The sequence below is a fragment of the Patagioenas fasciata genome, chromosome W, assembly GCF_037038585.1.
Source record: "Patagioenas fasciata isolate bPatFas1 chromosome W, bPatFas1.hap1, whole genome shotgun sequence".
Classification (NCBI taxonomy): domain Eukaryota; kingdom Metazoa; phylum Chordata; class Aves; order Columbiformes; family Columbidae; genus Patagioenas; species Patagioenas fasciata.
Window position 1 is genome coordinate 48922032 of NC_092559.1, and position 22697 is coordinate 48944728.

General features: G+C 43.9%; 1 protein-coding gene across 2 annotated transcripts in view; it reads left to right on the forward strand.

Annotated features, from left to right (window-relative positions):
* Positions 1-1435: 1435 nt before the first annotated feature.
* LOC136114576 (transportin-1-like) overlaps positions 1436-22697 on the forward strand; it is a 108221-nt gene continuing 86959 nt past the window's right edge. Inside the window, exons 1-3 of one of the 2 annotated variants that reach the window (XM_065859945.1) lie at positions 1436-1551; positions 13048-13239; positions 13397-13510. In XM_065859945.1, the coding sequence (XP_065716017.1) occupies positions 13406-13510 (105 nt within the window). In that variant the 5' untranslated portion in view covers positions 1436-1551; positions 13048-13239; positions 13397-13405. The remainder of the gene's footprint in view (positions 1552-13047; positions 13240-13396; positions 13511-22697) is intronic. The other variant, XM_065859944.1, reaches the window with a different exon arrangement.

Below are 22697 nucleotides of genomic sequence, written 5' to 3' on the forward strand. Positions count from 1 at the left end.
AACTCAAGATTAAATACAGGGTGATGCATCTTTGCTGCCTACCCTTTAGTCTCATTTTTCATTTTCATGATTTTTGACACATATGTCAACCAGCTCCTGCAGAGCCCCTGCAGCTTGCTGCCGCTGCTGCTGTCATTGCTCCCCTGGTATGAGGGATGCAGGTGTGAGAAATGCAGTTGTGATTCATGCTAAGATGTTTAATGTTTACAGATATAACCAAATGAGGCACGGGCTCTGAACCTGGAAAAAGGAAAAGGTGGTTAAGTTCTATGTAAAAAGTTATGAAACTTGTTTATGAAGTTATATTGATAGAGGGAACTAACATTTTAAGGGTTAACCAACCACATAATGAGTGCCTACTAACGAACTAACACTTTAAGCCACATAATGAATGCCTAGTTTAGAGCCCTATGTAACCAATTGTGTTAAGAAAAAAACAGAACCTCATCGAATGCCAAGATAAGAAGTTTTACAGCACCAGCTGTAACCTTGAGGAGACAAGATAGCCAAGATTTACAGCAAAAGGGGGCGCCAGTCTGGTTTTGGTCAACTTGGCAGCTTGGGTTCCAGCCAATTCAACATAATGAGCCAAAGGTAAAAAGTTCACTGTGACAAAGCTGAAGAAGCCTTCATCCAAAGACCCTCAAAGACCCCTCCTCAAAATCACCAAGTGACACTGCGCAGGCGCAACAGGGGAGGGTTAAGGAGGAGACTATGAAAATGGTTATCTGAGACTCATTTTAATAAGAAGCAGGGAAAGGTTATGAATATGTATAGGTGTTCCTGGGGTTATTATGAATATGTAATACCTTACTGTATTTAAGCACACTTCTTATTGTTAAAAGGTCTGCGTGTTGGGCGGAGGCGAATCCCCCGCACACCCAACGCTGTTTTGCTTATGCTCTAATGAACACGTGTTTAAGGAATACAATTAAGGAATTGGATTAAACGTTGTTTATCCATAAAAAAGCGTAAGTTATTTATTTCACAGGGAAAGGAGCCCAGCCTGAGGACCCTGGCAGTGCACCAAGTGAAGGGCACCTGTAAGGGGCCCATTTGTGCCAGTGGGTCTGAGGGACAGGTACTGCTGAGAAGGTAAGAGAGCTCCTTATGGGTGGGTACACATTGCCGGAGGGGTTGCTGGCCCTTCACACTAGTGCCTCTTTGAGGGAAGCCGTGGTGGGTCAGGAGAAAGGGCCGTGAGGAAGCAGGGAGCAGGTAGGGAGAAGCAGCTCTGTGCATGGGAGTCCGGGAGAGGCCGAGGGCGGGGGCCGGGACTGAGAGGCTGGGTGGGGCCGGGCAGCCATTTCACTGCCGTCTCTATCTAACGCGAGGCCATGGATCCTAGACGAGGCTGCCGTTGCCAGGGTGACCGGCCATTGGCACCCCCGCCCTCCCCCGCGCGCCAAACCCCGCCCCCCTCGGCCAATCGGAGAGGTGATGGTAGTGGAGTGAGGTTCTCTTTGTTCCGCCATTTTAGGGGCCGGAGCTACGGAGTGGACGGGTCGTTCCGTTGTCTTTCCTTTGCCGCTGGGTTCTGGGATGGTGTGGGTAGGTGTTCCTCCTGCGAGGGGCTGGCTGGGACATCCTGTCTTTGGCAGTCGCTGCCTGCCAGCGTGCGCGGGGAGGGCCAGGTTGGGTGGGTAGCCGCGGGCCCGGCTGCCGTTAGGTTTTCGCGCCGCCGCTGGGAGGAGAGCCGTGCGAGCTCAGCTGTGGGCTGTCTCTTCCTCTGTCGCTGTCGTCGCCGTTATTTGAGAACAACGAAATTCCGTGTTTGTCGTGTAGTTTTCTTTGCTCGCTTGGGGAGGTTGTTAATTTAAAGGCTCAATGGAAATAGCTGATGGAACTTGTAAGGCCTTTGTGGGGTGACTGTAGAAAGGGCCCAAATGCTTTTTTTGGGTTGCTATAAGTGGCTTGCTTGGTCTTTGAGCTCTTAATCTCCTTGTTGTGCAGGTAACAATTCCTTTCCCTCGAATTTATGCTCAGGACCTGAGTGATCCTCTCGCTGTGAGGCTTGTTCTGCTATGCACTCTGGCCTCCTCAGGTTCATAATTTGTTTGCTTGCTTTCTTGTATGTTTAAGTAGTCCTTAATGTGGTATTTGAATACTTTGCAGATATTGTTCAATCCTTACAACACTCATTGAACAAGAAGTTAACTTGTGCCTCTTTGCTGTGTGTGGCATGCAATTATTTTTTCTGTTAAAGATCATACAAGGAGGCTTTGATAGAACTGGAAACAGCCTATTTTTCTAATCCAGAGTCTCAACTATGTTTGAAAATGACAGTATATGGTCTGTTTCTAAAAGTCCTTGCTTTGCGAACTGTAGTTATTTTTGAGTTATATGTGGAAGGATGAAGGAAAGCTGCCCACAATTGGGAAGAATAGTTTCTATATGATCAGAATTTCTTTAGAATGTATTTCTTCAAAATATCTAGCTAGCTTACACTCAAAGCAGCATAATACAAAGGGATTTAAAAAGGTTACAAAGCAGTTTACTCTTGGTCTTAAAGGAGAAAAGCTCTGGTTAGAATTAATATTGATTAAGGATGATGTTTACCATTGGATATAGGCAATGATACAGACTTCAGTAACTTCCGAAATTGATATAGATGTAAGCTCAGCTGCTAAATTGAGCTAGGCATGCCTTGTGGCAGGAAGATGAAAATAACATTAATGATGGGTGTACAAATATAGGCTTTTATGGGATTATCTGCCATTTTTCTAGTATATTTATTTAGATACCAGTTTAGGAGTGCTTGTATACAGATATTCAAGAGAACAGATATGTGCTTAATTTTAGGTCATGGTGTAAATTGGAGCAACCCCAGGGACTGAGCTACCTTATAATCAGGTGATAGGTACACACAGAGGTGTCTAGCAGAGTGGCCATATTTCTATTTCATTTAAACTCTACTCTGGAGTAGAGTTTAGTTCAATCAGGTTTCTTTCCTATTCCTGCTTCAGGCGCACCGAGATGCTATAGCTACAAAGGAGGGTGGCAGAAAGCCAAGTATAATTCACCTTAATCAAAGCTGATATTCAGAACCTGTACAGTTTAAAGATCAGGACTAAAAATCAATATTGAGATTTTATTTTTGAAGTGTTTCACTAATAGAGATATGCTTTTGTAGACTCACTGTTGTGGTCACTGTAATATAAAAATTTGGACCATGGGTTTATGAATTTTATGCACTGATCAATGCATTTTTGTTAATGGAGTTGTGCCAGTGATATGCAACAGGGGGAGGATTTTTCTTTGCTTTGTTTTTGAAAAGGCTAGGACTGAGGTTTTTTCCGTTATTTTCATGTCTTCATTATATTGCAACTTTGGTTAGCTTTGATCACAGAAATGAATTTTACCAGTTAATTCTATTCCAGATTCTATGAACATTTAAATAAATGTAACAGTATGTTTGGATCACCTATTCCACTTCTTTAAACTGTTTTATAGTATTGATTTGGATATCTTGGATAGGTTTTCTATATCTTTTGATAGATTTCATATCTATATGATAGTTGTGGGGGCAAAAAAAGTATTTATATTTGTATGTACAATATGCTAAAGCTATAGGGGCCCAAGATCAGGGCTGCAATTAAAACTGCATTTTTATTTTCAAAATATTTAATTGGTAGATATATATTTATGTAGACCCAGTGTTGTTTGGTTTATGTATGTGATCTATCATATACGTGTTAAATCAGTGTACATAATAATGTTTATGCATGTACATATGGGTGCCTTAGAATGTGGCATCTTTTAATGATATAGAAATAAACTACCAAACATCACTTTTAGTGTCCAGAAGGTTTTCCAGACCAGACTCCAGAGTGTAACTTAAACAATTTAAAAATTCACTATTAATTTTTTGTGTACTGAATGCTTTTGAAATTGAGTTTGTGTGTGTGTATGTATATATATACATATATATATTTTTTAAATGAGTCAAATCTGAGATAAGGCCCACAGTCAAAAATAACATGTGTAAAGGAAATTTTTATGGTTTTAAAGCCTTGAGTATAAAGTTTCTGTTAAGTTATTCCCCTATTAAATAATTGAATTTTCTATAGCATTTTGTACAAGCCATGGTGAAATCTCTTAAACATTCAAAATATGCTGCTTATGAAGAACCTGGCATTAATGGCATTGATTTAACTAACTGATCGGTGCTAAATACAAAAGCAGAGGGAAAGGCAAGACAATTTTTTTTTTGGTAGAGAACAGAAAATAGATAGTAGGTGAGTAGGTACAAAGATGCAAGAAAATAGTTACTCTGTTAGAACCCTGTTGTGGTTTAACCTGACAGGCATCTAAACACCATGCAGCTGTTGCTCACTGCCCTGTTGCAGTGGGATTTGGGAGAGAATCAGAAGGATAAAAAGGAGAAAACAACTCATGGGTTGAGATAGATGCAGTTTAATAGGACAGAAAAGGGAGGGAAAATAATAGTAATAATAATGATAAAAGAACATACAAAACAAGTGATATGCAATGCAATTGCTCACCACACTGACTGATGCCCAACCAGTTCTTGAGCAGCAGCACCTTGGCTAACTTTCCCCATGCTGAGCATGACATATATGGTATGGAATATCCCTGTGGCAAGTTGGGGTCAGCTGTTCCAACTGTATTGCCTCCCAGCTTCTTGTGCACTCCTGGCCCCACCCCTGCTGGCAGGGCAGTATTAGAAGCTGAAAAGTCCTTGACTTAGTGTAAGCACTGCTCAGCAGAAACTATTAGGTTGGTGCAAAAGGAATTGCGGGTTTTGCATTGTTGAAATTTCTCATTTGATATTGGAATACATTCTTAAATGTGGTTATGTTATACATAATTTTAATATGCTTTTCTCACTTTTTTTTTTTTTGCTACTGACTTATTACTTGCTGTTTATTTTATATTTATTTTAGACTATGGAAATGATGTTAGACAAAAAGCAAATTTGAGCAGTTTTATTATTCAAGTTCAAATTGGATTGTAAAGCAGCAGAGACAACTTGCAACATCAACAATGCATTTGGCCCAGGAAATGCTAATGAACATACAGTGCAGTGGTAGTTCAAGAAGTTGCGCAAAGGAGATGAGAGCCTTGAAGATGAGGAGCATAATGGCTAGCCATCAGAAGTTGGCAACAACCAACTGGGAGCAATCATTGAAGCTGATCCTCTTACAACTACACAAGAAGCTGCTGAAGAACTCAACATCAACCGTTCTATGGTCATTTGGCATTTGAAGCAAACTGGAAAGCTGAAAAAGCTCAATAAGTGGGTGCCTCATGAGCTGACCGAAAAACACATAAATCATCGTTTTGAAGTGTTGTCTTATTCTACGCAACAGTAACCAACCATTTCTCGATTGGATTATGACATGCGATGAAAAGTGGATTTTTATATGACAACTGGCAATGACCGGCTCAGTGACTGGACCGAGAAGAACCTCCAAAGCACTTCCCAAAGCCAAACTTGCACCAACAAAAGGTTATGGTCCCTGTTCGGTGGTCTGCTGCCAGTCTGATCCACTACAGCTTTCTGAATCCCCGTGAAACCATTACATCTGAGAAGTATGTTCAGCAAATCGATAAAATGCCCTGAAAACTGCAGCGCCTGCAGCCAGCATTGGTCAACAGAAAGGGCCCAATTCTTCTCCATGGCAACGCCCAACTGGATGTCTCACAACCAACACTTCAGAAATTGAACAAATTGGGCTGTGAAGTTTGGCCTCATCTGCCATATTCACCTGACCTCTCACCAACTGACTACCACTTCTTCAAGCATCTCAACAGCTTTTTGCAGAGAAAACGCTTCCACAACCAGCAGGATACAGAAAATGCTTTCCAGGAGACTGTCGAATCCTGAAACATGGATTTTTATACTACAGGAATAAACAAACTTATTTCTCACTGGCAAAAATGTGTTGATTGTAGTGGTTCCTATTTTGATTAATAAAGATGTATTTGAGTCTAGTTATAACAATTTAAAATTCATGGTCCAAAACTGCAATTATTTTGCACCAAGCTAATACAACTTCAGCGTGTTATCAACATGATTCTCACCCTAAATCCAAAACACAGCTACTTTAGAGAAAGTTAACTCTATCCTGACTGAAACTAGGACGGTATCCACCCCTTATTCTATACCATCTATATCATGCCCAGGCATCACACTTTACAATACATTTCAATTAATCACCACTACCTTTCCTGTCTTTATATATATATATACACAGATATCATTCCCTTACTGTATGGTCATCCCTCTAAAATGTATTTTGAGTTCATTTAGTCCATGACTTTGGGTTCCATCTGTCATAACCGTCCCTCAGGGCAGGAGATAAAATGTGTGGTGTTGGATTGTTATATGTTGAAGACAGTTCTGGTTTCATCACTGCTGCACTCGTTTGGTTGTATTATCACTGCACTTTGCTCGGTTTCATCAAAATTCATTATTTAATCAGGATCATTGTTACTGTAATACCATAGATATTGCATATAGCAACTATAGTAGTGATGAGAAACAGTATTATATAGCATTTAACATAATACAATTCAAATAATTGGTTATTCTTACCCAAAATTGGATCTGCTTGAGGTATGTACTGGACTCCTCCATCCTTCTGCATTACCCACTAAGTGTACCCAGCTCTTTGACCAAAAGGAGTCTCATAGACGGGGTTACCTTTGCTTGAGGCAGGAGTAACCTAGACTGTCTTCCACAGCATATTGAGATCAAGTCCACCCTGAGCAAGTTTGTGGATGACACCAAGCTGAGTGGTACAGTTGACACACCTGAGGGATGGGATGCTATCCAAAGAAGTGGGCCCATATGAACCTCATGAGGTTCAACAAGGCCAAATGCAAGGTCCTGCACCTGAGTCAGGGCAACCCTGGTATCAATACAGGCTGGGGGATGAAAGAATTGGGAGTACTGGTGGAAGAAAGATTGGACAAGGTGTGGCAATATGCGTTTGCAGCCCAGAAGGCCAGTTTTATCTTGGGCTGCATCAAAAGGAGTGTGGCCAGCAGGTTGAGGGAAGTGATTCTGCCCCTCTGCTCTGGTGAGACCCCACCTGGAGTACTGTGTCTAGCTCTGGAGTCTTCAGTACAGGAAAGATGTGGGCCTGTTGGAGAGGGTCCAGAGGAGGGCCACCAAGATGATCAGAGGGCTGGAATACCATATGAGGACAGGCTGAGAGAGTTAGGTTTGTTCAGCCTGGACAAGAGAAGGTTCTTAGGAGACGTTGTTACATGTATTAAGTACTTTAAAAGGGGCCTATAAGAAAGATGGGGACTAACTTTTTAGAAGAGTGTGTTATGACAGGACAAGGGGTAATTGTTTTAAACTAGAAGATGGGAGATTGAGGTTACTTTTTTGATCACATTCATTGGGATATGACAACATCCATCTTGCCTTTTTACTGCTAATAAATGGATCTCCTGTGTAGGTCCCTTGACCTTTCTTTGTTTTATGGCAAAACCAGCTTTCAGAATGATTTGGACTATTTTCTTCCCTTTCTCGAAACCTTATGTGTTGTTCCATATGATGATGTCATCAATGTATTGCAGGTGTTCCAGAGCTTCATCCTGTTCCAATGCAGTGTGGATCAGTCCATAGCAGATGGTAGGGCTGTGTTTCTACCCTGGGGCAGTAGATTCCAGGTATACCAGATACCCCTCCAAATGAAAGTAAACTGTAGCCTCCACTCTGCTGCCAAAGGGATTGGGAAAAATACATTAGCTACATCACTTGTGGCATACCACTTGGCTGCCTTTGGCTCCAGTTTGTATTGCAGTTCTAGTATGTTTGGCATGGCAGCACTCAGCAGCGGTGTGACTTCATTCAGGCCACAACAGTCTGTCAGTAGTCTGCTGTTAGACTCCACTCTCCGTTAGACTTTTGCACTGGCCATGTGGGGCTATTAAAGGGTGAGTACATCTTGCTGATCAGTCCTTGGGTCTCCAGTCAATGAATCAGCTTATGGATGGGAATCAGGGAGTCTTGGTTGGTGCAATACCACTTCCAGTGCACTGTTGTGATAGCAATTGGCAGCTGTTGTTCTTCAATCCTCAGCAACACCACAACAGAAGGGTCCTCCAGGAGACCTGCCAAGGTGGACAGCTGTTTAATTTCCTCCATCTCCAAAGCAGCTTTACCAAAAACACATGAATATGCTTTTGGGTCCTTGAAATCCCCTTTCCTGAGGTAGTCTATGTGAAGGATGCACAGAGCATCTGGGCCAGTCACAATGGTGTGCTTTTGCCCCTTTTTCCTAGTTAGGCTCACTTCAGCATCTATTACGGTCAACTCTTAGGATCCCCTAGTCACTCCAGAAATACTCATGGGTTGTGGTCAAGGGGGAGGAGTCTAGCTGGAGGCCTGTATCTAGTGGAGTCCCTCGAGGGTCAGTACTGGGGCCAGTATTATTCCATTTATTAATCAATGACTTGGATGAGGGAATAGAGTGTACTATCAGCAAGTTTGCTGATGACACCAAACTGGGAGGAGCGGCTGACACACCAGAAGGCTGTGCTGCCATCCAGCGAGACCTGGACAGGCTGGAGAGTTGGGCAGGGAAAAATTTAATGAAATATAACAAGGGAAAGTGTAGAATATTGCATCTGGGTAGGAACAACCCCAGGTTCCAGTACAGGTTGGGGAATGACCTATTAGAGAGCAGTGTAGGGGAAAGGGACCTGGGGGTCCTGGTGGACAGCAGGATGACCATGAGCCAGCACTGTGTCCTTATGGCCAGGAAGGCCAATGGCATCCTGGAGTGTCTTAGAAGGGGGGTGGTTAGTAGGTCCAGAGAGGTTCTCCTTCCCCTCTAGTCTGCCCTGGTGAGACCACATCTGGAGTATTGTGTCCAGTTCTGGGCCCCTCAGTTCCAGAAGGACAGGGAACTGCTGGAGAGGGTCCAGTGTAGGGCAACAAAGATGATAAAGGGAGTGGAGCATCTCCCTTATGAGGAAAGACTGAGGGATCTGGGTCTCTTCAGCTTGGAGGAGACCGAGGGGTGACCTTATTAATGTTTACAAATATATAAAGGGTGAGTGTCACGAGGATGGAGCCAGGCTCTTCTCGGTGACAGCCAATGATAGGACAAGGGGTAATGGGTTCAAACTGGAACACAAGAGGTTCCACTTAAATTTGGGAAGAAACTTCTCAGTGAGGGTAACAGAACACTGGAACAGGCTGCCCAGGGGGGTTGTGGAGTCTCCTTCTCTGGAGACATTCAAAACCCGCCTGGACACATTCCTGTGTAGCCTCACCTAGGCGTTCCTGCTCCAGCAGGAGGATTGGACTAGATGATCTTTTGAGGTCCCTTCTAATCCCAAACATACTGTGAAGATGGTACATGTCACTCAAGCAAGTGGACCACTATGGAGAGAGGTATCCAGTACCTGAGGGAATTAGCCGCGCTGGAGGTGATTTATGGAGAGCCTGGAAACCAAGCAGTTATCCAAAGATCCAGATGAAGTCCAGTGCACATGACTCATGTGCCGGAAGTTTGTATGGAGCACGCCATCATCATGTTCCAACTCATTGTCAGTACTGAGCTGGAAAGACGGAGAGGAACAAATGGTGGATGAATTGGCTGGCCAACTCTAGCAACACAAAGAAAATCTCTCTTCCTCCCTGCAGACCTGCATTTCAACTGTAGAGAAACTGTCCCAGGAATTCTAGAAATTCAAAGAGGGTATGTCCTACCTGTATGGACCGGTATCTCGGCTATTAGAAGTAAGTGTCTCTTTGCTCAAGAGATAAGAAACAGAGGGTATATCTGATTTGTATTTACAAGAAGTAATGAATACTATGATCCGGACTAGAGTGGGTTCCTAAGGAGGAACCTACCCTAGGAGACAATCATCTAAAGCTTTTAGACATCCCCACTAATTGTAGAGCTCCCATTCATACTCTGATTTGTAGGCTTTTTTCTCTCTTTTCCACTGCAGAAAGATCTTACCGGGATTTAATTCTGGTCAAGTTGTGGGAAGGAAACCTGTGTCAATTTTTCTTAGTTATGGATCCTCTTCCTGCTTTTTCCTGTTCTGTCTCTCAACCTTCCTTTCTGGTCTCTTCCCTTGTTTTCCATATTTAATTTTTTTTTTTTTGTCTAGTGCACTTGGTTTCCTGATAAATCAGATGGATGTAATCCTTGTGTCATAATTTCTGAACAGTAACTTTTGAAGCGCTAATGAATTTCAACCAAATTTGACAGTGGGCCAAAAGTCTCAAAGATAATCAAATTTCTACAGCCTTACTGGCAAGGCAGCAGTTAAGGTAATGAGATCCAAATTAACACTTCCTTGATTTGTTGGACCTCACCTTTCATCTGCTCCATCTGTGCAGGCATCACTACTGAGAATTTTCCTGCCCATATGGTTGTGAGCCATCAACATAGGTTTTTAATGGTCTGAGTCTGGTTAACCCAGATCCTTTGCTTGACACTTTTCTGTACTAGAGGGAAACTAGTGGAAATTTCCACTGCTCACAAAAATCTCATATAAACCTTTGTGCTTGTCCTTTCCTACTAACTTCTGGCAAGCCTTTACAATCCTACTTTACTGGCTCCATCTTGTAGGTATTTCAGTACGATAACCTCTCAAGAGGTGTGCTGCATTAGCTGTCTTCCAAACAGCTCTGTGATAACTATGGCAATTGCTTAAACAGAAGAGGTTAAGAAACGTGTCCTGTTTCTTGGTTGGTTTTTTGTTTGTTTGTTTGGAGTTTTTTTGGTGTTTGGTTTTTTTTGGGGGGAGGGGGTGTGTTTTTTTTTTAATGTGCGTGTTTGTTTTTTAGCTGGTTTTGTTCTCTTATGTGCTGTGCTGTACACTTCTCTGCTGTGTAGCTGTTTCCTGCTTCTTTTTCTGGTGTGCATGCTTTCCTGATTCATCAAGTACCCTCTTTTACTGTCCTCATTATCCAGATATGCAGATATTACAAGTACACTGCCTGTCTTACTAGTTGCCTATGATGGCTCCCTTTGCTGTTTTGCTAGACACTATGCTGTGGGTACTAGTTTTGGCTCCTTCAAGAGTGGTGGCTCACAGTAATAGAAGGAAAGTTGGTGCAGGACACTTGGCACCTGAGACTGGACAGCTGACTGTAACTTAAACACTGATTTAATTGAAAATGTTGGAGAGGTGAGATGAAGAGCCACACAACAAATTACCTGGGCCACACTGTTAGGAACCACTAATGTTCCCTGTCCTCCATGCCTCTGAACACTTGTTAAGGCTGTGATGTGCAGCATGTGTGTGACACTCATATCGAGTACTGTGCTGAAGCAGAGGAAGCAGAAAGTGAAACTAGTTTTCAGTTAGAGTATAAGCAGGATGATAACAAACACAATGACTAAAAATAGGATTGTAAAAAGCTAAGGAATTACTGGTTTTCATTTTCATATTTTAGATCAGTTTTAAGCAGCATATGTTCTTATTTTGCCCAGTAGCATATGTATAAAATAGTGATATATATATGTATGTAATGCATATGTATTTATATATATAAAAGTATTGGGTAATCATTAATGGCATGAAATGTAACAAGAAGAAATGCTGGATTCTGCACCAGAGTAATGCTGGGCACAAGTATAATTGGGAGAGGGAGTGGCTGGAAAGCAGCCCTGCAGAAAGGGGTCTGGGGATGCTGGCTGACAGCAGGCTCAATAGGAGTCAGCAGTGTGCCCCAGCAGCCAAGAGGACAAACCGCATCCTGGGGTGCATCGAACACAGCATAACCAGCCGGTCAAAAGAGGTGATGATCCTGCTGTATTCAGCATTGGCGTGGCCTCACCTTGAATATTGTGTGCAGTTCTGGGCCCCACAATTTAAGAAGGATGTTAAGGTCCTTGAATGAATCCAGAGGAGGGCAACAAAGCTGGTGGCTGGGCTGGAAGGCACGTACTATGAAGAGCAGCTGAGGATTCTGGGTTTGTCTAGTTTGGAGAAAAAAGAGGCTGAGGGGTGACCTTATTGCTCTGTACAGCTTCCTGAGGAGGGGAAGTGAAGAGGGAGGTGCTGATCTCTTTCTTTTCCCTGGTATCCAGTGACAGGATGTGTGGGAATGATTCAAAGCTGCTCCAGGAGAGGTTCAAAGTTGACATTAGGAAACATTTATTTACCAAGAGGGTGGTCAAACACTGGAATAGGCTTCTTAGAGAGGTGCTCGAGGTCCCAAGCCTGTCAATGTTTAAGAGGCCTTTGGCCAATGCCCTTAATAACATGCTGTAACTTTTGGTCAGCCCTGAAGTGGTCAGGCAGTTGGACTATATGAGTGTTGTAGAATCATAGAATAGTTTGGGTTGGAAGGGACCTTCAAAGGTCATCTAGTCCAATCCCCCTGCCATGAGCATCTGCTTTACCCAGATCAGGTTGCTCAGAGCCCGATCCAGCCTGGCCTTGAATGTTTCCAGGGATGGGGCATCTACCACCTCTCTGGGCAACCTGTTCCAGTATTTTACCACCCTCATTGTAAAAATTTCTTCCTCATGTCTAACCTGAATCTCCCCTCTTCTAGTTTAAAACCATTACCCCTTGTCCTGTTGTAACATGCCTTGCATCCCCATCTTTCTTATAGGCCTCTTAAGTACTGAAAGGCCACAATATGGTCTCCCTGGAGCCTTCTCCAGGCTGAACAACCCCAACTCCCTCAGCCTGTCCTCATAGGAGAGGTGTTCCAGTCCTCTTTTGAGTTTCTTTCCCCCCTTCTTGTCTAGTTGTCCTATTCCCTCTTTACACATGAAATCTACTCAGCATTAAACCAAATCATGTGGAAGTCAAGCAGACGGCAAAGCAGGTACCACGATCTTCTGGGTCTGCATTCGCATCCCTGCTTCTCCGTGGGCGGCAGTCTCCTAGCTCGCTGCCAGGCACTGCGGATGCGCGGCCGCAGCTGTCCCGAGGAGGCCGGACTAGAGCTCCACTTCGCCCCTCGCCTACCGGAGCTGCTGGAGTTTTCTCCTTGTTTTCGGGTGATGGCGGGGAGGGGCTGTGGAGAAGGCGCCCTATTTTCTGCCGCCCGGGACTGAGGGGCTCGTGTTTTGTCGCTCCCAGGCTCCTGACAGTGTGGGACGCACTGGGGAAAGGCTGACGGCAGCGCCGGCGTGCCCGAGGCGGCTCGGGCGGGCGGAGGCGTGTCCGGCGCTAGGACCCAGGAGGACGCGAGGCAGCTCTTAGGGCCAGATTGCAAATTCGCCGTGACTCAGTGTGCTCGGCGCGGTGTACAGTGGGTAGCGGCAGGAGCAGGTCAGTGTTGTCCGTCTGTGGGGCTGGGTTTGGGGATTGGCGGGTTGTGCGGGTGAGAGCGGGTCGGGCGCTGCGTGGCTAGCTTGCTTCCTCCCCCCACCCTCGGCCTGGCGCTTGCTGCGCCGCTAACTGCGGCCGCTTGCTTGGTGTTTTTCAGCAAGCCAAGATGGAGTATGAGTGGAAGCCTGACGAACAGGGGCTTCAGCAGATCCTACAACTGCTCAAGGAGTCCCAATCCCCGGACACCACCACGCAGAGAGCCGTGCAACAAGTATCCTTGGTTGAGGCCTACACCGCGTGGGCGGGTGGGGCAGGCAGAGGGGGGCCGCGGCGGGTGCTGGGGAGGCCGGGAGCGCTGCGGCAGGCGGCAGCAGCCGGGCCTGCCCAGGGAGCCGCCACAGTGAGCGCTGTGGGCCGAGCCTCTGCCGGAGCGGGTGGCCGTGGCGCGGCGTTTGAACCGGCGAAGCGGTCTATGGGTCGCGGGGGCACCTTCCCCCGCCGGGAGCCCGGGCACCTGTTGCGAACACGGAGCCAAGGTTCGTTGTTTTTTTTTTTTTTTTTTTGTTAAAGCCCTGGCTCTGGCATGGCTGCTTCGTTATCTGCTGCTTTCCCAGGTTACCCCACGCTGGGCCGCTGCCAGCACCCAGTCCTCAGCCGCAGTGGATCCCGCCGAGAGGGCTGGGGCGGGGGGGCCGCTGCCCGCCGGACTGAGTTGGTGGTGTAGCGCGGGGTACCCGTCGCCTCTGTGGCAAAGCAGGGGTGGACAGGGGTTTCCTAAACTAATCTGGCGCTGCGATTCAAGGCAAAAGCCGTAGCTGGTGGGGGGAATGTCCCTGGTGGAGCAGCTGCCTGCATGCTCTCTTTGGTCTGCTGGCTCTGACAATGTATTTTGCTACGTTGTGACAATGTTTCTGCTTGCCGAGAATCCTGAGGTTGAAATGCTGCTCGTTACACTTTTTATATTTCACAGGAAGGGGGAAATCTACTGTATGTGGCTTCTTGTGCAGCTTTGCAGTGCAGTTTATGTTAATGTTGTATTAGGTTGGCATGAAAGTAATTGCGGTTTTGGACCGTGACTTTTAAATCATGATAACTAGGCTCAAACACATCTTTATTAATCAAAATAGGAACCATTAAGGTCAACACATTTTTGCTAATGAGAAATAAGTTTGTTTATTCCTGTAGCATAAAAATCCGTGCTTTGGGATTCAATGAACTCTTGGAAAGCATTTTCTGCATTCTGCTGGTTATGGAAGCATTTCTCTGAAAAAAAAAGTTGAGATGCTTGAAGAAGTGGTAGTTGGTTGTTGAGAAGTCAAGTGAATATGGCGGATGAGGCCAAATTCATTCCACTTTTGAAGTGTTGGCTGTGCAACATACAATTGGGTGTTGTGGAGAAGAATTGGGCCCTTTCTGTTGCCCAATGCCAGCTGCAGGCATTGCAGCTTTCAGTGCATCTCATCAATTTTCTGAGCATACTTCTCAGATGGAGTGGATCAGACTGGTAGCAGACTCCCAAACAGGGACCATGACCTTTTGTTGGTGCAAGTTTGGCTTTGGGAAGTGCTTTGGAGGTTCTTTTCAGTCTGACTACTGAGCTGGTCGTCACAGGTTATTGTATATAATCCACTTTTCATCACACGTTACAATCCGATCGAGAAGTGGTTTGTTGTTCTTGTGTAGAATAAGAGAAGACATCACTTCAAAATGATGATTTTTTTGATTTTTGGTCAGCTCACGAGGCACCCACTTATCGAGCTTTTTCACCTTTCCAGTTTGCTTCAAATGTCAAATGGTCATAGAATGGTAGACATTGAGTTCTTCAGCAACTTCTCCTGTAGTTGTAAAAGGATCAGCTTCAATGATTGCTCTCAGTTGGTCGTAGTCAACTTCTGATGGCTGACCACTATGCTCCTCATCTTCAAGGCTCTCATCTCCTTTGAGAAATGTCTTGAACCACCACTGCACTGTATGTTCATTAGCAGTTTCTGGGCTAAATGCGTTGATGTTGCGAGTTCTCTGCTGCTTTACGACCCATCTTGAACTCGAATAAGAAAACAGCTTGAATTTGCTTTTTGTCTTAAAGAAATATAAAATAAACAAGTATTAACTCATTAGCAAAAAAAAAAACCCAAAACATAAAGCAGGAAAAGCACATTAAAATGATGTGTAATATAACCACATTTATTTAAGAATGTATTCCAATATCAAACGGCAAATTTCAACAGTGCAAAAACTGCATTTCCTTTTGCACCAACTGAATAGATTGTTGGTTTGTTGTTTGGATGTTGTGTCATTCCCCTCCTCAAGTCTCTCATCGTAGAAGTGCTGAAATAGCAAGGTTTTAAGGAAGAAAGGCTGAGAGAGGGAAATTTTACATTAAGACCAATAGAAGCCTAAGTCTTGAAAAATAAAGCTCTCATCTACTGTCTCCTAGTCCTTGAGCTAACTAGATAATTTCTTTAAAATATCTGAAAGTCTTGAAAGGATATCCTCCTATGAAGGATATGAGTTTAGCATCTTGATCCCTTTTTATTTAAGGTATTTGCTTCAAGGTCTTCACAGAAAGCAGCAGAATTCATTTATATAGGTAAGAATATATATATATGTGAATGTATTATTTAAAGAGTTTAGCTTGAAACCAAATTTGCTTGACTTTTAGGCTTTCCTAACAGATGTGGTCAAACTTTGGAAGGCTTCTGTTCTTATCTGAAAAGTGAAGGTAGTTTTCATCTTGTTCTTGCAGCTATATTTTGGATTCTTAACATGCTATTGCTTTCTTTGAAAAATACTATACAGAAGTGGCTAAGTAAATAATTCTGATAATTCCCCAAACTTAAACAGGTGCTCATTTTTAGTATTTCAAATGTAAAAGTGTTTATAGCAACAGTGTTTATATTGTAGCTTTCATGTAAAATTATATTTTAAAGCTCTGCTTCAAATAACTTAATGGCATCTGGTTTGTTTTTGAAAAATAGCAGTGTATGTGTAGGATGGGCAATATAGGTCATGCTGTCTGTCTTGAAGATGAGTAGAAATTTACTGAACAAAAGTGCTGTTACCTGGTGTTTGAAATTCTTCTTAAACGGCAGTGGTAAGTTCCTGCTCTGCTGAAATACCTGTGCTTTCAGGGAGGTTCTCATATGTTGGTCTGTAACCATTAGGTAAGTGGCACATTTTTACCATTGTTTTATAAGTTTGGGAAAATGTTCTTGACAGGCCATGTCCTATAATTAAAAAAAGACTGTTTCGCAAAAATTTGTGATGGTGGTTGTATTGTGGAATGCTACTTAGTAGCATGTCCAAGTAGGATGGTGATTAACGGTTTCAAATGTAATGTACTTCCAGTCCATAATTTTTAAATAAGATTCAGTGTGTTAACTCTCTCATGCTCTTTATGAGCAGCAGCTTTGGCTGTTTTGCCTTTTCTCGAGCGGCTAGGAGTGCTTTTTGCTGAAGCTTCCGAAGACACACCGCAAATCTCAGGACTAAAAAGAGACGCAAACCTCCTATTGAACCTCATTTCTCTTAACAGTAACACAAACTGACACACATTCAGCAAACCAGATAACACCATCAAAGCTCCAAGGATATTCAAAGTTCTCTAAAACATTTGCAAACTGTCCTAGCGAAAACACAAAAGGATTGTTAGTCAGCCTTTCTAAAGATTCGCTTGACCAATTAGCAAATATAGAGCCATTCTGCTCTTTAATCTCTCCTGGAGGTTTTTCAAGGTAAAGCAGAAGCGAGTAGAAATTCATTAGCGACTGCAGTATAATGAAATAAACCAATGCCAAACCACACAGAATCATCATGACCGCTGTCCAGTTTCTTGTTGTTATATAATGAATACTTCTTTTCAGAAAGAAACACCAGCACAGATATGGGATCAGCGAGCACAATGTAGAAAATAACTGATACAACTTTTGCCATAACATCTTTAAATCAATGTAATTCACTTTGCCTTAATACCACTAAATAATATCCAAAGCAAACAGACGCGCAAGTATCACAACTCTATGAGTTGGCACCGTGCCAAGAAAAATTGAAAGGTATGTCAGAGCAGTAGAAAAGCCAAAAATCTCCAAATTTACCCCTTTCTCTTGCCCCACGTTGGGCGCCAATTATCTGTCGAGGGTTAGGATTGCGGGACGACAATCAAACCCTGGCAGATGTACTGTTAACCTCCTCTCCTCCCCACTTCCCCCTTTTGCCCCTCCCTCTCCCCCCTTCCCACTCAGGACAGGCGATCGGGAGGGAAAGAAGGACAGAGAGAAGAGAGTTGGAAAAGTTAAAGATGTTTTACTAATGCTACTAATAAGAATAGACAAAATAACACAAAATATACAAAACCAATCTTGTAAGTCTCAGCAACTGCAGAGTCAGCACCCAAAGTCCTGGATTAGACTCTGTAGCCAACCGGAGCTGGATTCAGCCTCTCACTAGGCCTCAGTTCGCAGGGATGACCAGCAAGGTCCTCTCCTAATGTCAGCCATGAGGAAAAAAGGGAAAAAGGGCAAAAGGGGCGAGATCCTCGTGATCTCCCACTTTATATGAAGTATTCACGTGAATGGAATGTTATACACCGTTGGTCAGTCTCTCGATCACCAGTTTCTCGTTGCCCCTCTCGCGAGATGTCCATCCGTGCTTATCAATAAGTTTGCATTCCATTGCTAGGTTTAACCAAAACATGTGTTGGGTTCTCCAGGAAAATGCAGCTAACATGAAGGCTTTAGCTGACAGGCAAATTCACTAAAAGAGAAACTTGTTTTTAACAAAACCAGGACACACAGTTTTGGCATATTTAGGTGTTTAGAACTCAAATGTAATAAAGTGAGGAGCGTAGGTTAGCCAAAACCATTTGTTAACAAAGTTATGCATTGATAAGCCTTTCAAACATTTTTTTTCAAATGAAGATATAGATATTTCTTGGAGTAAAAAAGGTGAAGTGGGTGAAGAAATTTATAAGAAAATATGGCCTTGTGCTGGGTTGGCTGAGATAGGGTTAATTTCCACAGGAAGCTGTGGGGAGGACACATCCACTCAGTTTTGAAAAGAGGGGTGGGGGTGGTGGAAGGTGTGGTTCCTCCTTTCACTGCCAGGGAGCATGGTGGTCTGGGATGCTCTTGCTTCTCCGAACTGTGCAGTTTGGTGCTATTGTGTTTTGAGCGCGAGCTGCTTTCCGTGACAGGGGGAGGTTTTGGCATGAGCTGTGATTGGGAGTTCATGATCGCTGATTAGAGGAATAATTTGCTTGGAAAGGTGGGCTGCACACTGGGATTACCATGTGGTGAGAAATTGCACTATGTATCCCTTGCTTTGTATAGTCTTTCATTATTATTACTGTTTATTTTTTTTTCCTCTTCTTTTTTGCTGTTCCATTAAACCATTCTTATCCCAACCCACAAATTTTGCTTTTTGTTTCCTGATTCTCCTTCCCATCCCACTGGGGTCAGGGAAGGGGTGAGCAAGCTGCATGTGGTTTTAGTTGCCAGCTGGGGAGGGGCTGGGGCTAACCTATGAGAATCCTTTTTGGTGCCCAGCATGGGACAATGAAAGGTTGGGTTAATGACAGATCTGACCAGAGCATGTTAAAATACACATTTACTATATTAGTTAAGTAGTTGCTCGTCATGATATTGCTTTTTTTGTCATTGTGGTTGTGTTACATAAATTCTTACATGGACTATGTATTCCCTGTGGTGCCGTTTATCACCTCTGGGAGAAGGATTAGGCTTATCATATTGCTGTCCTGTGTAATATCAACTTGTGAGATGGTGACATCAGTTGTCGTGCTTTTATGTTGATATTCTTATGCAGCATTGTTGTCATTCCTATACCTCGGGTGCCACCTCTTGGAATTGATGAGTAATTGCACCCAATCTATGGGGAAGGATGGGAGAGAGGGACCTTTCCCCTGCTTTTTCATCTACTTTTTCTCCTTTGGCTTAGGTACAACAGTTTTTGAGAATTTTGAACACCCTGGGGATGTTCAAGCTAGCATGTTCTTATTGCTATGTCTCCTGAATGTGTCTCAGATCATATTTAGGTTTACAGAAAGATTATTTAAGAATATCACCCAGAGATCTGCCCTGAGGCTGGATGGTCATGGGTGGCATGGTATGTGGGAGAACATGAACAGATATATAGAGAATTTCTCACCTCCAGTGGTTTGGAAATTGACTCGTGAACAACTACAGGACCCTGATGAAGTGCTGGTTTGACTGAAAATGAGTTAATTTTCTTCATGCAGTTAGAAACCTTTCTTTTTCATAGCTAGCACAGTCATTATTTGGACTTAGTTTGAGAACAAGAGGTAACACCCCAGCATAGAGTTAATGTTTTTAATTGCTCTGGTCTGAGAGCCAAGGATGTTCTGAGCACTCTGCCCACAGGTACAAGGCATCGAGGAAGGGGGGCGTAGATGGGGCAGACCTTGACTGACATCCAGACTAATCAATAAGAGTATTCCATCCCATTAGCATCATGCTTCATATTTAAGGAGAGTCGGGATCTTCTGGTCTCTCTTGCTCTCTCTTGGGAGCGCTCTCTCTCCCGCCTTCTTCTTCACTCTTTTTGTCAGAGCCGGGAGAGTTCAGTTTGGGATGTTTAGTTTGGCCTTTTGCCATTTTGCAGAGGCCTCTGAGCCTTTCTACCTTTTTTTTTTTCCCTCTTTTCTCTTGAGATTGGCTGTTTGGGACCAGGTACTGCTTTCTGGGACTGACTGCTTGGTGTGGATAGAGTTTGTGAGGAATTGCCTTGAGTATCTTTTATTTCTATTTTATATATATATTTACTAGTAGTCTATTAGTATTTTGTTATTTTATTAAACTGTGTTTTTCTCAATACAAGTTTCTCCCTTCCCCTTTGATTCTCACCTATTGGGGGGGGTGGGGGGGTGGGGAGGGGGGTGAGCGGCTATCATGATTGCATTGCTAGTTTGGGTTAAACCACGACAACTATTTAAAAGGCAAATGCTGCAGTTATTCCAAAGAGGCACAACTTATCACATTGTGCTGGCCCCTGACCAGTATGTACCAAAAACTGCTCAATATTCTGCAGCACTCCCAGAGTGAAGAGAGGGAAAACAGATCGACACGCACTGTGGCTACTCCTACCCTCTTGCTGAATGCTGCAGTTACTCAAACTCCAGAGACAGACAATGTGGCTACTCCAAACCCAGGCAACAGGTGCTGCAGCTGAACCAGAGAACCAACCTGTGCCAATATCAGTTGCCCCTATACAGAAAAAGAAATACACAAAGAAATCAGTTCACTTAATGAGGGATAATGATGATGAACCAGGGTCGTCATGAGAACAGCAGGAAGAGGCAGAACCAGAGATAATCACCCAGTCTCTATCCCTGAGTGAGCTGTGAGATATGCAAAAATATTTCAGCCACCAGGATGGCAAGCACATTGTTGCCTGGCTGCTCCAATGCTGGGATAACAGGGCCAGTAGCTTGGAAACAGAAGGCAGGAAAACCAAGCATCTGGGATCCCTTTCTAGGGAAGGGGACATTGACAAAGTGATTGGGGAAAAATACATAAGCCCTCACCCTCTGGAGGTGACTTCAGTTGGGTGTGAAGGAAAGATACCCCTTCAAGGAAGATGTTACCTGTCACCCAGGCAAGTGGACCACCATGGAGAAAGATATCTAGTACTTGAGGGAATTAGCTGTGCTGGAGGATCCAAATAATGAGGATTTATCCACAGATACAGATGAGATCCAGTGCACACAACCCATGTAGCGGAAGTTCCTGCAGAGTGCACCGTTGTCGTATGTCAGCTTGTTGGCAGTAATGTCCTGGAAAGAAGGCAAGGGACAAATGGTGAATGAATTGGCTGGCCAACTCTGATGATACGAAGGAAATTTTTCTTCCTCCCTATGGGCCTGCGTCTCAGCTGTGGAGAAACTGCCAGACGTGTTAGCTGAGAAACTGTCCCAACAGCCCCAGCGATTTGATAATAAGTTCTACTTCCCACTAGAATCTTGGCTATTTGGAATGAGTCTTTCTTGGCTCAAGAGAGAATGTAAAGGATAGAAAAAATGGACCACCCTATGGTTTTTCCTGTGTGGCCATGGAGAAGACATGAGGAGGTGGGATTGAAAACTTACCTCAGTCCTATAGGCATGGGTACATGAATTGCAAGGAAAAACAACCACAAGAGGGGTTTCTGCCAGGAAAAACACTGCTCCAGTTTCCAGTGGGCAGTTCCCCAGATAGAGTAGCAGGGCTGATCTTGCCTCTGATCCTCTTGAATGGACTTCCATTTAATTTTTGCAAAAAGTGAGTAATGAATATTATGACCCGGTATTAGAGTGGCCCCGCCTCCAGCCAGATGGAGGAGAGGGACAACTGGGTTTATTGGACTATATGGATTTAATAGCCTGGCATGTCAGACCCACAAGAGTACAAGGCTCTAGTGGACACTGGTGCACAGTGTTCCCTAATGCTATCAAACTATGAAGGGGCAGAACCTATCACTGTTATTGGAGTGACTGGCAGATCCCAACAGTTGACTGTATTAGAAGCTGTAGTGAGTCTAACTGGGAAGGACTGGCAAAAGCACCCTTTTGTGACTGCCCTGGATGTTCCATGCATCCTTGGTATAGACTGTCTCAGGAGAGGGTATTTTAAGGACCGAAAAGGGTATCGGTGGGCTTTTGGCATAGCAGCCAAAAGACAGGGGACCTTAAACAGCTGTCTACCTCACTGATCTCTCAGAGGACCCATCTGGTGTGGGATTGCTGAGGGTCAAAAAACAGCAGGTGCCAATTGCTACCAAGATGGTGCACCAGCAGCAATATTGCACTGAGGCTCTCTGATTCACATCCATAAGTTGATTTGTCAAATGGAGAGTCAAAGAGTGATCAGTAAGATTCACTCCCCCTTTAACAGTGCAGAAGTCCAATGGAGAATGGAGTCTAGCAGTAGACTCTTGTGGCCTGAATGAAGCCATGCCGTCATTAAGTGCTGCCATGCGGGACATGCTACAACTGCAATACGGACGTGAGTCAAAGGCAGCCAAGTGGTATGCCACAATTGACATCACTACTGCATATTTTCTCAATTCCTTTGGTAGCAGAGTGCAGGCCACAGTTTGCTTTTACCTGGAGGGGTATCTGGTACACTTGGAATTGACTGCCCCAGAGGTGGAATTACAGCTCTGCCATTTGCCATGGACTGATCCACAGTGCACTGAAACAGGACAAAGCTCTGGAACACCTGCAGTACATTGATGACAAAATCATGTGGGGTGACAGTGCAGAAGGAGAAAAGGGAGAGAATAATCCAAATTCTTCTGAAGCTGGTTTTGCCATAAAACAAAGAAAGGTCATGGGGCCTACATGGGACATCCATCCATTAGCAGTAAAAAGGCAAGATGGATGTCATATCCCAATGGATGCGATTAAAATAAATCCAGCTATGTCTTCACCAATTAACAAAGAAACA